The sequence below is a fragment of the Tribolium castaneum genome, chromosome 3 (genome assembly GCF_031307605.1).
Source record: "Tribolium castaneum strain GA2 chromosome 3, icTriCast1.1, whole genome shotgun sequence".
NCBI lineage: Eukaryota > Metazoa > Arthropoda > Insecta > Coleoptera > Tenebrionidae > Tribolium > Tribolium castaneum.
Genome location: NC_087396.1, coordinates 10921295 through 10936018, shown reverse-complemented (window position 1 = coordinate 10936018; position 14724 = coordinate 10921295). Strand labels below are relative to the sequence as shown.

Sequence of the window (14724 nt, the reverse complement as noted above, 5' to 3'; positions counted from 1 at the left end):
ATTTATTTTTTGTTTTTATTTTTTTAATTGGCCATTAATCATCATTTATGTATTCATGTGTTTTTTATGCTGCGTTGTAGTTTTGGATTTAAATAAAATAAAAGAAACTGTGAAAAATGTGTAAAAATGTATTTGCGGTTTTACAAAGCACGGTACAAGAGTGGATTTTAAATAATAAATAATTTACCAGCTACTACATACGTCTAATCCCTAGTCTAGAATTAAATTAGTTTGTCAAATGGAGTTCTCTAGTTAACAATTAGATTGTCAAAATGGCTACGATTCTTACACCTAAATCGACATTAACACCTGTACAAGATCAGTATTTGAAGAGTGTTATATACATGAGAAACAGAAACAACATTTAATAATTATGGTAACTTGTGAACGTCGAAGTACGAATGTTACTGTAAAAAGTCCTACCAAAGAGCTACTTTCGTAAAAAACGCGAGTATTTGTGTTATTTGCAGGTATATTCCTCAGTTCTTTCGCTGCAGGTGTCACAATCGACGTAGCAACACCAATGAAACTTGCATCTACATTGCCACGTCCTGGTGTACTGATGCGTGTTGTATCCTCTGCCGCAGCACATTAAATCGCAACCGTCATTTCCTATAAATAAATTATTAACCACACAATTCCCACAATCTCCCAAAACTAATTACCTCGGGAAGTCCTGTTGCAGGATCTCCCGACCGTCCCTAATGATCCTGCAGCGAGATCGCGCTCGCAGTAATTGGGCGACGTCTGCAGGAACACTAAATCGGATTTTTTTGGCATCTTCTTAATAGCTATCTTGCCCTTTTTTAAAACTAGGTGCACCTTCCTCGGCCTCCGGAACGAGTCGATCCCTCGGGGGCCGGGCGACGAGGGGACGGATGTTACCGGCCGCGCTCGGTAATACTTCTTCATTAAATTATCGCCTACTTGTCTAAATCCTGGAAGAGTTTTCCAACAAGTCTTCATTGTGCAGCTCCCAGAAACGCCGTGGCATTTGCACTCAGTCAAAAGACTCATTTTTACAGCCTGCAAATGATACACGAGTCAGTGTAATTGGATTCGCGGTATTCGAAATTTTATTTTCCACCTCAGTGCGATTATTCCTCAGGGTTATAATAAATATAGGCGCAGAAATTTGCACCTATGCGAGCTGGAGGTGATTTTCAAGGCGCAGATTTGAAAATGCTACGACTTGGGGCTACTGAAACCACTTCATTGCTATGTTTATATCTCATTATTGGTGAGTAATTGCGGATGATTTATATGATCAAACACTTGGCTAGGTAGTAATTTATAAAATTAGTCTGTTGGTAATAAGTAAGTATTGGATTAAAAATAACAAAGCCTGGCGGAATTCACTTCTGTGCTAATGCTATAAAATTTGCCTTTTCAGACAATTAAAAACACTGGCGGCTCGCTAATGACCCATTCACCATTTATTTTTTATAGACAAGTTGATTTAAATTAGTGTATTTCACAAATTCTGCAAAAAAGATTTCTAATTTCTAATTCTTTCAAGTAAAAAACGTCTTTCAAAAGAAAATAAATAGTACACGGTGTTCCAAGTCTTTAAGCTTAGGTAATTTTTTCACTCAACTAGAAATATTAATTTTTTTTGCGCACCACAAGACTGGGGACTTGTACTTGGGATGTGTAAGTACAGACTCAAATTTTTCAATTATTTTATTTGTTGTCTTTATTTATGTGGCGCCGGTGATTAGAACAGATTTATAGCCCCACGTAACCGGTGCAAAAATCAATTATAATCGCAGTATGTTGCTTTAGCTAACGAGAAACTTTCTGAAAATGTTACACGTTACATAAATATCCTCAGTGAGCAAGTCTCGCGTAGCCCATTTATCATAACAAGCACTTTTTATTGCAATATATCGATGACCACGTTATCGTCGTGGTTAACCACTCAATTATAGCTTTGTAGACAATTTGAAAGCAAAAAGTCCGAGCCGACGTCTCATGGCCAGCACTTTTCACGACTCTAATTGACAGCTCCTGAATGATATGTGGTGATCAGCAGACCAAGATCAAAAACTCTTAGATACCTTTCTTCCAGCTTTGTTGTTGTGGAGATTCATCACACTTCTTTCATCACCTTCGAGCTCTCGGGCGTCCATAAATTTTCGCGCAAACCTCATTCCGAAGTTAATGTCGACGCTACAGCCGCCCCACTTCCATCCAGACGGGGCTGGCTCCCGCAGCTTGGGACCTGGGGCACAGCCACAGGCCGATATGTTGCCGCGGGCGCACGCCGAGGTGACGGCGTAGGCCACTCCGGCACTGGAAATCGCGTATGTGAAGGCAGCTTCTCTCGAGCCTGAAATATGTCGAGCTGTTGCATTAATTTCTCATAAATATCGCAGGGAATAAGATTATTATAATGTTGCCTCAAATATTTAAATTAATAAACACGCTCGTTAAATATATTAATGGTAATTAATATCTTCCTCATTAATTAAAATAAAGCAGGCATTTGTCGACTTTTTGCTTTATTGATTGCTTAACCTTTACAACTTGTGGAAAATGTCTTGTGATAGGGGGGCATCACAGATGACGCCGTGTAATTATGGTTCAAATTTACGTAATATTTTATGGAAGCACGTTAGGGGAACAAAAAGCGGAACGAATTAACATTTTTATTAGAAATTGTGTGCAAAAGCTGGTTTATGTTGTCATCAACTTCAGCAGCATCATAAAGATTTTCCTGTTTTATTTCAAATGATTTTGCGAGAGGTTTTTAGAGTTTTTTGATGTGAAAAGCTTAAATCATAGTTAATAATTGTGAAATATAAAATAATTAAAGCTGTAAAGAACTGACAATTACAAAATACTTATTTATCTTGCCTGCCGGGATCATTAAATTAGCAAGAGTAATTATGATAAAGCAATAATCAAGGCCGAAAGAATAAAAGCTTGAAAGAGGTGAAGGGTTAAAAGAGTTATTAGTTATTATCCATTGAATCACACTATTTCAAAATTCTTTCCCCCATCTTTTGTTCAGTTTGTTTCTTAGCTTTCACTGTTCAAACCCAAAATCTTCGTTTAGATGAGAAGAGGTGTTTCTTATAGGTACGATTTTTTTGTGGAGTGTAGAATGCATTTTTGAAATCCTTTTTCCTTTTTGTATATTGTGACAAAATTGCATTTTGGAAAAACTTTTTGGTTTTTTTGGCAATGGCACGAGAATTATTTTCAATAAAAATTAAAACGGCTTTCAAGATACACCCTTACAAGCGACTATAAACCAAGGGCAACCTGGAAGAGCAAACAGTTCTTGAAAAGTAAAATAAAAGTTCTATTCGTATTTATTTTTAGATTTTTAAAATTTTAATATAATTTTACCACCACTGGGGAAAATGGTTTAAAACGCTGAAGCGTTTTAAAATGCTGCCCCATAAATATGAATCGCTCTTATAGCACTCCTGTGGCTACATGGTGCAAACATTTTAATTGTTGACCACTTGTAGCGTAGATAACAGAGAACATTATTATAAATAACAATTTCTTGTTTTTGGGTCAAATTAAATATCAGCATCCTGCTGTGAGCAGTAAAAGTGTTATAAATTATTACACATTTTCACCGTTGTTGAACGATTTCAAAATAAATTTAATCACATTGATTTTTTATTGGTAAAATGAGATTTTATTGCTAATTTCTCCATTCATCTTTACAACATACCCACACTTGGTTAATAGCATTTTATGTTTTTCGCAATTATGTTCAAATCAACAACAACATTATGTCCTTAATGTGCTTAAAGTACCGAGCAAAACGTTGACAATAACCGTTAACCTTTTAGTACTTGGGGTATTTTTTCTTGTTCTTTATCTGATGGGAGGTTCAAGCACAATCGTGGAAATTTCGTGTTGCTTGTTTTTGGGTAGCTTTCAATGGAAGGAATTTCGGGTATTTCGAGTGCGTGTTAATATCCACTTGGTCAAGGATTAATACTAATCAGACGGTAAAAATGAAGAGATGTCATGTTAGTGATCAGGTCTTAAATCTCGGGATTAGCATATCGCATCAATTAGAGGAGACGATAAGAAACTGTGGGCCGCAGTTGCAACAATTAACAGCCGAACACATCAATGATAATTACCAGAGTAACAACTTCATTAGCTCCATTAACAGCCTTTAAGCACGAGGACGAGAATCCATCTAACGCCTCTACTTAGTATTCATCAGCGTTCATAAGCAGAAAAATATGAACAGCAAGAAACACGCATCTCGGTACCGGTCTAAGCTCTTTTAATAGTCTCTAAAACTGTTGATAAAATCATGAGTTGTGCTTAATAGCTGTTTGTTCCTCGTCGATGCTCATTGCCTATATAAATCAATTGCTGCTAATGATTTAGCACCTCCCACGACTCGGTGCCGTCATTCAAACTGCACGAAGAACACCAATTAATACGTGATTGCGTGACTTTATGTACCCACATTTACCCATCATGGTTCTATCTACAGGCTACGTTCATCCTACTTGTTCCGATAGTGGGAACAATAGGCGTGTTTTATCCAAGTACCTGCACATTGCGTTTTAAACTCACTGCTATAAGATTTTCTGAAATAAAACTCGTTTTGCCACCTTTCAGTCCCACCAAGACACCTATTCGTCAGCATAAAAACAACACAATTGGCAATGAACACCTAAAAGGTAAGTTTCCAGATACTTGCTAACAGAGCTAGACGATCGTATCAACATCTTCATTGCTGCGAATTTTTCCGTCTTCCGTGGGCGGACTTCTGCGAAAAATTCGTATTGTGTGCATAATACGATTGAAGAGACGAGAGTATGTAATTTAGGAGGTGCGAGAGATCGTTGTTTAATAAATAAAAAGAAAGGGCGAAGAGGTACCTTTAAGCGACGGCGGTGCATAAAAGCACAGAATAATTAAATAGTGTATTAGCATCCCTTTCCTTCGCAACCCACGGAACTTGTGCATTCTGAATCATAACTTTGGCTTGCCTCACTCACGATCCGACACGTGGGTCGACTTTGATATGTGGATGGTGTTAATCAAAATAATTAAATTGCAGCTCTTAAAATGCGATTAAGAACGCTCGGGAATTTGTAGCCTATTTCAGACATGTCACATCCTTCAGCTTTCAGCGGTTGTCGGTTGCGCTACATTGATTAAATCTTGATGTCCTTAAGAACGTTAGTCTTACAGCGGATAGAGACTTATGATCCCAATTGACTGCACTAAGACGGAAAAAGCTCGCAACTGCAGCCTCTCAATCTTAATAGAAAGCTCACAGACTCAGAAGAGTTGTTGACAGTTATTATGATTTTTTTCGGAAATGATTTGTTTAAAAAAAATTGAAAATAAGTACGCTAAAACTGGTAAAAGGTATTAGCAAGCATCACATTACGCACTTGTATGCCTGTTTGTAAACATCTGATTGTTGCTTGTAAACGTGAAAATGGTTTTACGTCTGTTTGCATAGAAGAATAAAAGCTTTTTCAACTTCAGTGCCTACATTTACAAAACTGAATAAGGTTATAACAATTAATAAACGTTAGTACTTACACTGGTAGGCAATCCTACGGAGTCTTTGTAGAATGTTTGCTAATTACAAACTGACAATATAACAAATTATGTTTCCTGACTAATTATAATTTTTCTTGTGTGCTTAATTCTATTGTTTATCATATGTGGGTGGCGACAAGAAAACAACACAAATGATGTGTTAAGTTAAAATTAGGAAAAATTACGAGAGCTTAAAATAAGTAACGTAAACTGTCTGTGGTTTAATTCAGTTGTAAATAATCAGAAGAGCGCGTCACTTGGACATAAACCTAGAGAAAATTAAGATTAGTCTTTAAATGTGGAGTATTTATAAGTAATATCGTAAATTCTGCGGCAGCATTCCCTAATGCACAGAGCTACTTAAGCACCGTGATTACCATCTAAATGGAAAGCCGTATGACATTTAATTTTTAATTCCAGCACTCGTAGCCGGACGTGCAGTCTCAGGCTTCTTTAGAATTCTTTTAATAAATATTCGCATCGTTTCATAAATCAGAAACGCAATTAATCTCGCGGGTGAATATTTCTCATTCTCGCTGGTTTATAATATCTATAACATACTGATGTATGAAATAAGATCCCATTTGCACGATAGCATCAGTCTTTAGAGGACTTGCTATAAATAATAAAGGAAGGTAAACATATAATTCACGTCTGGTTTGGCTTTCGTGTAATAGAAGAGGCGTGTGCGTGCGGCGTCTTTCACTAAGTGAAACTTCTAGTTCGTGACACTAAGCTTCAAAATGAACAAGTGATTAATAAGAATCCGGACGGTTCGACATCGTCCGGGATTAGCGAGCGTTTCCGTAAAGACAGGCTTCTTTATAGCGTCGGCTCCGGCTGAGCCCGACTCCGGTTGCTATTTACGATTGGATCGGAGTCTTCAGCGCTTTGTGATCTTCTGACCAAGTACATACATAAATGCGGTCCATTCTATTACGCATTCCATATAAACTATCTCTTACGGCTCGGAATAATAGCCAGTCTAAATCATAGCTTTTCATGTAGCGTGTAAGCTCTCTAAGGCCCATTAAATAATTCTTTCCACACCGTGACGGTTCTCACTCATAATTGTTCGAATCGGAAGACTAACTTTGCTGCCGGCGGATGATTCGTCCTCGTTAGAGGAAATTTTCAACGTGGCCGACTGGTATGAAATATGATACCACCAAATCTTACCTAATAGCTGTTGTATCGATCGAGGGGTATTTATCTTTTAGCATAAAAAAGCCATTTAGAAGCAAAGTTGTAAACACATGTTTCAATATTGTGTTTCTGTTTGCTACAGCGACACTTGTCCATTTCGAAATTACTAATTTTGCATAATTTGGACAAATTTTGGACAAGGAGTTAAAATATGAAGAGTTGAAAATCATTATCTAATATCTGAGCGAAATTATTGGCCTGGTCCACGTTTTTAGTGTTTATTGAAGTTTGACCTTTAGCATAATTCTATAATTAATTAATGAACCTTTACTCCAAAAAGGTCAATGAGCTTAGTTTCATTTTAGCGGAGAATAGTTATTGGGAAGCTTGAGATTTTCTATTTTCCAGTAACGTGATTGCTTATAAAAACATTTTTTTAATCTGTGTAGGTATGTAGTTAATACGAAAATTCATTTAACTTTTATCCAAAACAGAGAAGTAGGTGGTTGAAAATGAAATTTAAAAAAAATGAAATGAAAAATGAAAAAAATAAAAAAAATTAAAATTATGTACAACCATCGTCTGAAGATGTGGTGGTGGCAATGCAAAAAAAAGTATATGACGATTTTGTACGAGATTTCTATCTGAAAACAGATTCATTATATACATAAGTTTTCAAAAATAAATTTACATATTTTTTCTGTGCTGTGTATAACTGAATAATTACAAGTCACAAGTAATGAAATTAGCAGGTGTCAGTGTCAACCGTTTAGATATTAAGTTCTAGATTGATTTCTAATAAACAACTTGTGTTCGATATTCAAATAGGTATTAATTTTAATACAAAAACAAGCTTCAAATATGCTTTTCATCGTCAAGATTTTTTTGTGTTTGTAAGTGAACAACAAAATTAATATCAACGAGTATTTAAAGGCTGTTTTTTTCTATTAATGGGCCTTAATTCGTAATAATTCTAATAAAAATTATCAGCCATCTATAAAAATTTGGAGACGAAAGTGTGAAAGTAGAAATCATAAGCGGACAGAATGAAACAACAATTAAATAAGGGTTTCTGGTTGCACAGCATTTGACGAAAGAATTTTGATACTAAAGCTGATGAAGAATGAGAACTTGCTGCAAGTTTTAGCTCACTGTAAACCAATTACAGAAAATTTAAATTCTCATAATAACTGTTTGTATCCTTTGGCGAATAATTTTTTTCAGTGTAAACGCCTTTTTTCATTAAAAGTTTTACACGTGAAGCTCATTTTTCGTCATATCATTGTTACTTACATGCAGTCTGTTTTTAGTAATAAGCAGAGAATTTCGTCTTTATACATAAGATATTCGATAACAACGCGCTCAAAGGATTAAAGTCTATTAAAAAATCTCACATTTTTTTAATAACCAGTCATTATTCTGCAATTTTTTGCTATGATACATGATCTTGTATTCAGTAAAAAACATTATAATTTATATTCTAAATTAATTTCTTTACGGTAATATTAAATATACACTTTATGGATCAATATTAAACCATACAATAATTGTCAAGTCATGGTCAATTAAGCACCGAAAATGGTCGTGTTTAATTTAGAAGGACTTAGAAACTGTAGTTTTTCAGCGAAAATTTAGCGGATCAAAAACTAAAATTTTTGTAATTAGAATAACACTCGTCAAAAAAGGGTAGTCCTAGGTTGAGTTTTGTCAAATTTATTTTTTTTTGTTAAAATTGAACGTGAAGAAAAAACAAAACGTCGAACGGTAATATTGATTTTTATTAAGCTGGAACAATTTTCGATAACTGTATATTAAAAGCCCCCTGTCGCTTCGTATTGTAAATGATAAATCCGCCTTGTTGCCGACTGCATGGAACAACAGATTAAACCAAACAGTGCGTCCCATTATCTTCCGACGTAATAACTCGCATTTCTGAGCAATTACATTCGTTGCCGGGTCCTTTTGCTGCAACGCATGCAAATTCGCCTCACCCTTATAAATTCGACTCATTACGCACTGTATTTATTGCATACGTATCCACATTGCATGTTCGCCAACATAAATAACGGCGTGCTTTTTAATTTGAATTTCTTCATTCCAACAGTTGCACCTTAAAGTTGCTTGTCTATAATAAGCTGCGGCCGTAGATCATGATCTGCCTACCTGTCACTACTTTATTATGTTTCCTGCGACGTTCGCACGTTCTTCTTGCAGGATTAACAACATGCGGTTTAATGATTGAGAGTGATACTCGCTTTAATTGGCCATAATTCGGTCAAGGGTTTCCATGCAAGTTTTTTGAAATTCCGATGAGAATTTTGATATTTTGGAGAGATAGACACCGCAATTAATACCAACAAGAGGCTTGCAGGTACAGGACTGTGTGGGTTGGTGGCGGTGACGACTTCTAGACGGATTGCAGGGACATTACGCACGTCTCCGGTTAATTAGCCGCTTTAGATTTATGGCTGATGCATCGATATGCCTTATTGGCGAACAATGGACGGCAGCCACTCACTGATATTTTTGAAAACTATACAAGTATGTGACTGGAATACAGATGGAGCAAGAATGTCATTTCAAATGCCTTATAGAGATTTTTTCAGCGAAATCCGGCCGACTAACGAGACCGAGAGAGATCCCATAATTTCAGATTAGAAAAGAATTTGAACACGTCACATAAATCAGGCGAAATTACAAAACGTCTCGAAATTAAATATTTAAAGAATCCATTCGTCATGATCCTTTGAGGTGAAACTAATCTGCTCACTCGTAACGAAGACTGTTAAGCACTTTGACATATTCCAGCGATAGAAAGTGCACACACAGTTCATTTGGCTTCAACAATCGTTTTTTATTTATATACTTAGGTTGATGTTTAAAAGCTTTACATTGAGATTTTCTCCGATTTCCTCCAGATTTACCAACAACGCCTTTCTTACAAAAAAATTATGTCAAAAAAGCAAAATCCAGGACGTGCTACTCAATTTCCAGTGATTATTTTTTCTACAAACGTAGATACAGCGCAAAATTTCAGGCTGATGAAGGGTGAGAAAGGTATTTTTTTTCTTTCCGAGAGATGGGTGCGTATTTTCTTTATTACAGAGCTTTTTAAATTATGTTCTGCGTCTGTTACATGTCTGTAATTACCTTCGTAAAGACTATGATTCGGAGCTTGATTTCTATTAAGATATACGAATCAAATTTTGATTGCGATCTCCTCAATATCCACTCATCACAATTATACAGCTGTCTCAACTTTTTTTTGGGTGGTAATTCATTATCATTGGCACTAATGAGAAAAACATGGCCAACAAACGTACGCTGTTTGATTTTCACACGTGATATGATTTAATGATATTGCAAGAGCTTTGTAGGCGATATTGTGATGCCCGACGGCGATGTGTACGCCAACACGGCTATGATCCGAATTATACCCACGTGTTAAGATTTTAATTGACTTTATCGATGCCATTATTCTAATCTGACGAGCGTTTATCGCATCATTTAAATATTCTATTAAAGATTACTGACTTACTCTAGTTAATCAAAGAGTATTAAACACAAATTAAGAGCTTAAAACGAAATTTATCTATGCGTAATGTAAGATGATACGAGATTAAACCGAGAAAATCGCTTCTTTACGTCTTATTTAATCTAAACTAAATTAAATATCTCGAGCTTAGAGCACGTAAAACGGTAATTTCATTATTGGGTGTAATCCCAATCCCGAGAACCAATAATTTTAACATTTATAGTACAGTGGCACAATTTTAGATTAAGTTTACGAATACTGGAAATATTTTGTGTTGATAAAAATGCTGGTGCAGATCAGGTCTTTATAAAAGTTTTTGAGACGTCATCGACATTTTTTAAACGGAAACCTCAAATTTTGGTTGACCATTTTTTTTAAATGACCTTATTGGCAATACCAAAATTTTACGTATCAAAGTAATTTTAACAGGTACTATCCAAAAAACAAAGATACAAATACTATTAACTTTTTTTTGTATTATTCTTTTGTGGAAAAACACTGGGATATTTATTCAGAGAATACATTACAGGCTTTTCTTTTGAACAGTCCACAAAATTTACACAAAATATTAGAAACTTCTTTGTAACGAAGAATTTCTGGACTGTACAAGAAATGTGTGTCCACAGATATGTTCACTGTTGAGGGGCTGGTGGATGGCATTTCGAAAATTTTATTTTAATGAAGAATTGATTGTTAAAAATTAGAAATTTGTAAATAATTTTCTTTCGTAACTTTGATGCCAATAACCTCGTTACTCAAAATACAAAACATGTAAATAAATCCAAGATAAGTATTCAAATTTTTAAAAAAGAAAAATTACGTAGGCAAGCTCTGTTGGGAAAAAGCTCATCCTCACACTCAAAGCTTTATCGCTGATCGTCTCAAGTACTGTATTTTTTTAGTTCATAAGATCATAATACTAGATGACTAAAAATGGAACTGACTAACTATTTTTTAGAAATCATGTCTCAAACTCTAATTTAGCTAGCTCCTAGTTTCTTAGATTTCATAACTTATGAGCTGTTTTAAATGTGCATTTCCAGTAATTCTGCAAGATATAAGGCAGATTTATATGCAGGATAGCAATTTATATTAAAATCTTACTGAATCATCTTTTAAAACGACTTCTAGGAGAGATAAAGATCAGTAATAATTTAACATGTGCTAAGCAAAATGCTAGTAAATTAATTAATTTCTTTTGTTACACATTAGCTTATTTAAGGTCTTCCAAAAAACACTTTTTTGTAGTGGAAAATAATAATTCAGGCTGGCTTTATCAGGAAGGGAGAATAACGAAGATATTTTAAAGTGGACTTTATGTTTTCTTTATTGGGCAGAATTTTTCTTACAAAGTCAAAATATTGTGCCATTAGGACAGTTTTTGAGTTGGTTAAGTTTATGTGCGAATGAAACCAGAGCTGTACCACTTTATGTTTCCTGGTATTTATGGCGTAAAGCAAGCGGATGTGTAGATATCGCCGCAGCGTCAATTTATCAGAAACTGAAATGAAATTTCCAGTTACATAAACAACCTTCGGTGCAAAATCTAATAAACTCAACAATATGTGAAATCGGTTTGCCATTATTGACCCGTTCAGCTTCACCAAATGCCATTAATTAGTGAAACCTTGCGCATGAGATATACTTATGGTGCACGAGGGCGTCAGATTGATGTAACTCTCTTGTCCGGTTTAGAATTACAAGAGCCCACAGTGCACAATCAACGGATTTATTATCGACATCTTTGAGCATTTGCATTTGGTAAAGCACACACACGTCTTCGTCCACCCACGCCCTCCGCCAAATGTCTCTATTCCGTCCGGAGCGCTCCGGAGCATTTTCACCTAGCCATCAGAATTCAGAGCTCGTCTGGAAACGTCTTGTTTGGCCAACCAATGACGAGAAGTGGGCCCGACGGTAGCAGTCACGGCTATCTGCGATCAGTAATCATGTTGTTAGCTCCCACGCGACCCTCAGACACACTATATCCAAACCTTTGGATTTCGTGTAATGACGCTTGTAAAAATGTGGAACGTTTAGGAATTTGGAAACGTCCACCTCGTGGTTGTGGAAAGTGCCAGGTTTCTCAATAAAACGAAAAATACGGGTGCTTGATTTGTTTATTCCGCGAATTAGTTGACAAGCAATATTTAAAGCTTATCTTAATTTGTCGACAATCCGACATTTATTTATTTGCCGTGTATAAGCAGAGAACGTCGATTTAGATAAGAGTAAGTGAAAAGGATATTAATCATTACTCGATTGAAACATCAGGAATAAGCCGAATCGTGGCAATTAGCCGAGGAATAAATTTATGATTACTATTCCTTTGCGAAACTTTATGGTGATTGTCTGCTTGATAAAAACATGCAAACAATTTTTCACCACAATTAATTAAAAAATACCACCTTTCCTAATTAATGAATATAAGAAGGTATTACATTTATCATCATAAATAATGGTAGCTGCAAATGGTAAATTCACCCACACAGGCGCATTAATAATACACAATAAAATATAATTAATTAAAACAAACGCTGGATTTATGACTGCGTGCATCTTTAACCTTACATTAATAATTCATAATTTTCATTAAATACCTGGCTTGGTAAAAAACATGTCTTACAATAGAATATTAAGGAAATATAAATTTGCCAACTCGCCTTTCTTATAAATTCCCGTTCCAACATATTGAATTAAACGTAAAATTGTGATTTATCTAAACCGAATAAATAATATCAAGGGTGTCAAGTCTGGGATTATCATGTTATCCTCTTTAATCCTGACAGATCATAAACTATAGCATTAATGCGCATAAACAAGTCCTTTGCCAGCGGGTAGGTTGCTGTGTTGGACCACAGCTGTGCCCTAACCAGATTCTCACCACTACAAATGCCATTCTGTCACATGTCCTTAGGGATCACACATTTTTACGAAAAAGAAAAATGCCGGAATTTTTTTTATTCCAATTCTAGGTTCGCAACGACATAAAATCTTTGATAAATCAAACCTACATATTTCTGGGAGTATATGGTTTACATTATTCTCCTGTCAGCTTAAATCTAACTGTTGTCATATATTTCACAAACAAAATTTATTGCACACATTTGCCATAGCCTCAGTCTAAGCAGCACATTTGAAAAATTTATTGACATGCGAATATGAAATCTATGATTTTATTGCCCGTGATGAGATTTATTGTTGTTCTTTATCGATTTTAAATGACCTTTCGGACAGTTCAAAACTGTAAGAAAATGTGTCTCAAATGAATAAAAGTGTATGTACTTAGTTGTGTTTTTTGCTGTCATAACTTGTAAATGTTATGCCCGGAGCCCCGGAAATTGAAAAGGATACCGTAAGATTCCTGCAAGTGCGTGTATTTATGGCTTGGTGTGGAAGAGGTAACCCAGAACTGCTCATAAATAGCAATTATTTATTAATACGCCATAAATGTATGTAATCTGTCGCGTTAACAGGAAAGCTCATACATTGTGCGGTTTGTGTTAGCACACGCTTTGCAATTACAACTTCTATGAGATATTAAGTAACATAAGGACAATACCGGATAATTATTAAATGCAGCTATTTATAGGGTACGTCTAATACGATGCAGTATTTATAAAGCGCGCTGCATTCAGCTTTTAATGATTCCATAAAATTTGATATTTATGATAAGGCAGGTCGCATAGCAAGGCTCATTATGAAATTAAAAATTCAATAGTCCGTTGTAAATATCGCGTTGAAAAAAGCCAGTAACTACTGACACACTGATGACAATAAAGGCCATCCACACATTTACAGACGACGACGTTTTATGTGGGTGATTTTTTATTTTTATTACATAATCTCGGAATAAATTAGAATGGGAGGAAAATTTTATCGTCGTTCTAATTTTCAACAATTTTGTAGACACCTTCACACTCCGGCCGACACAGAGATGTGTCGGTAGTGAAGCCACAGGTGTCTGCATCACGCCCACGCCGTTTGTGTTCCGGGCACAGGAACAACGATGTTAACACAATGTGACACAAGACATTATGGACCTTTAACCGTATTTTGACTTAATGCCTTTTCGGCGATTTATCCGGAATGCAATCAAGCCACAAAGCACCGCTGTAATGCTACGAAAAGTAGGAACCAAATGGCAATGAAACATCAGATCACTATTAAAATATTGTCACTTACAAGATTTAATAACGACTTCAAATTTTATCAGTTACGTAGTTGTTTGTACGTATTTAAAAAAAAAGGAATGAACACAATATATTAAATCTCCTAAAGCGAAAATAACAAAAATAACAGAAAAGTACCAATGACTAGCGACAGAATATTTAGATACGACTTCGCTTTATTCTCAATAAAAGAGATTTTGTTTCTATTAAATTATAAATATAAGCAACAAAATTGTGGCTTTCAGAAAATTTGAAGGACTAGAAAGAAGAATGATACAATTCTTTGCTAATTTTCTAGTTAAGTCCGCTTACAAAAATTGAATA

At 35.4% G+C, this 14724-nt stretch overlaps 1 protein-coding gene across 2 annotated transcripts in view; it reads right to left on the bottom strand.

Moving 5' to 3' along the window:
- Positions 1 to 112: 112 nt before the first annotated feature.
- Wnt2 (Wnt oncogene analog 2) overlaps positions 113 to 14724 on the bottom strand; it is a 29742-nt gene continuing 15130 nt past the window's right edge. For both annotated transcript variants that reach the window (XM_015982142.2, XM_008198129.3), the window contains exons 3-5: positions 2061 to 2332; positions 666 to 1026; positions 113 to 612 (exon numbers count right to left, since the gene is read on the bottom strand). In XM_015982142.2, coding sequence (XP_015837628.1) covers positions 461 to 612; positions 666 to 1026; positions 2061 to 2332 — 785 coding nt within the window. In that variant the 3' untranslated portion in view covers positions 113 to 460. The remainder of the gene's footprint in view (positions 613 to 665; positions 1027 to 2060; positions 2333 to 14724) is intronic.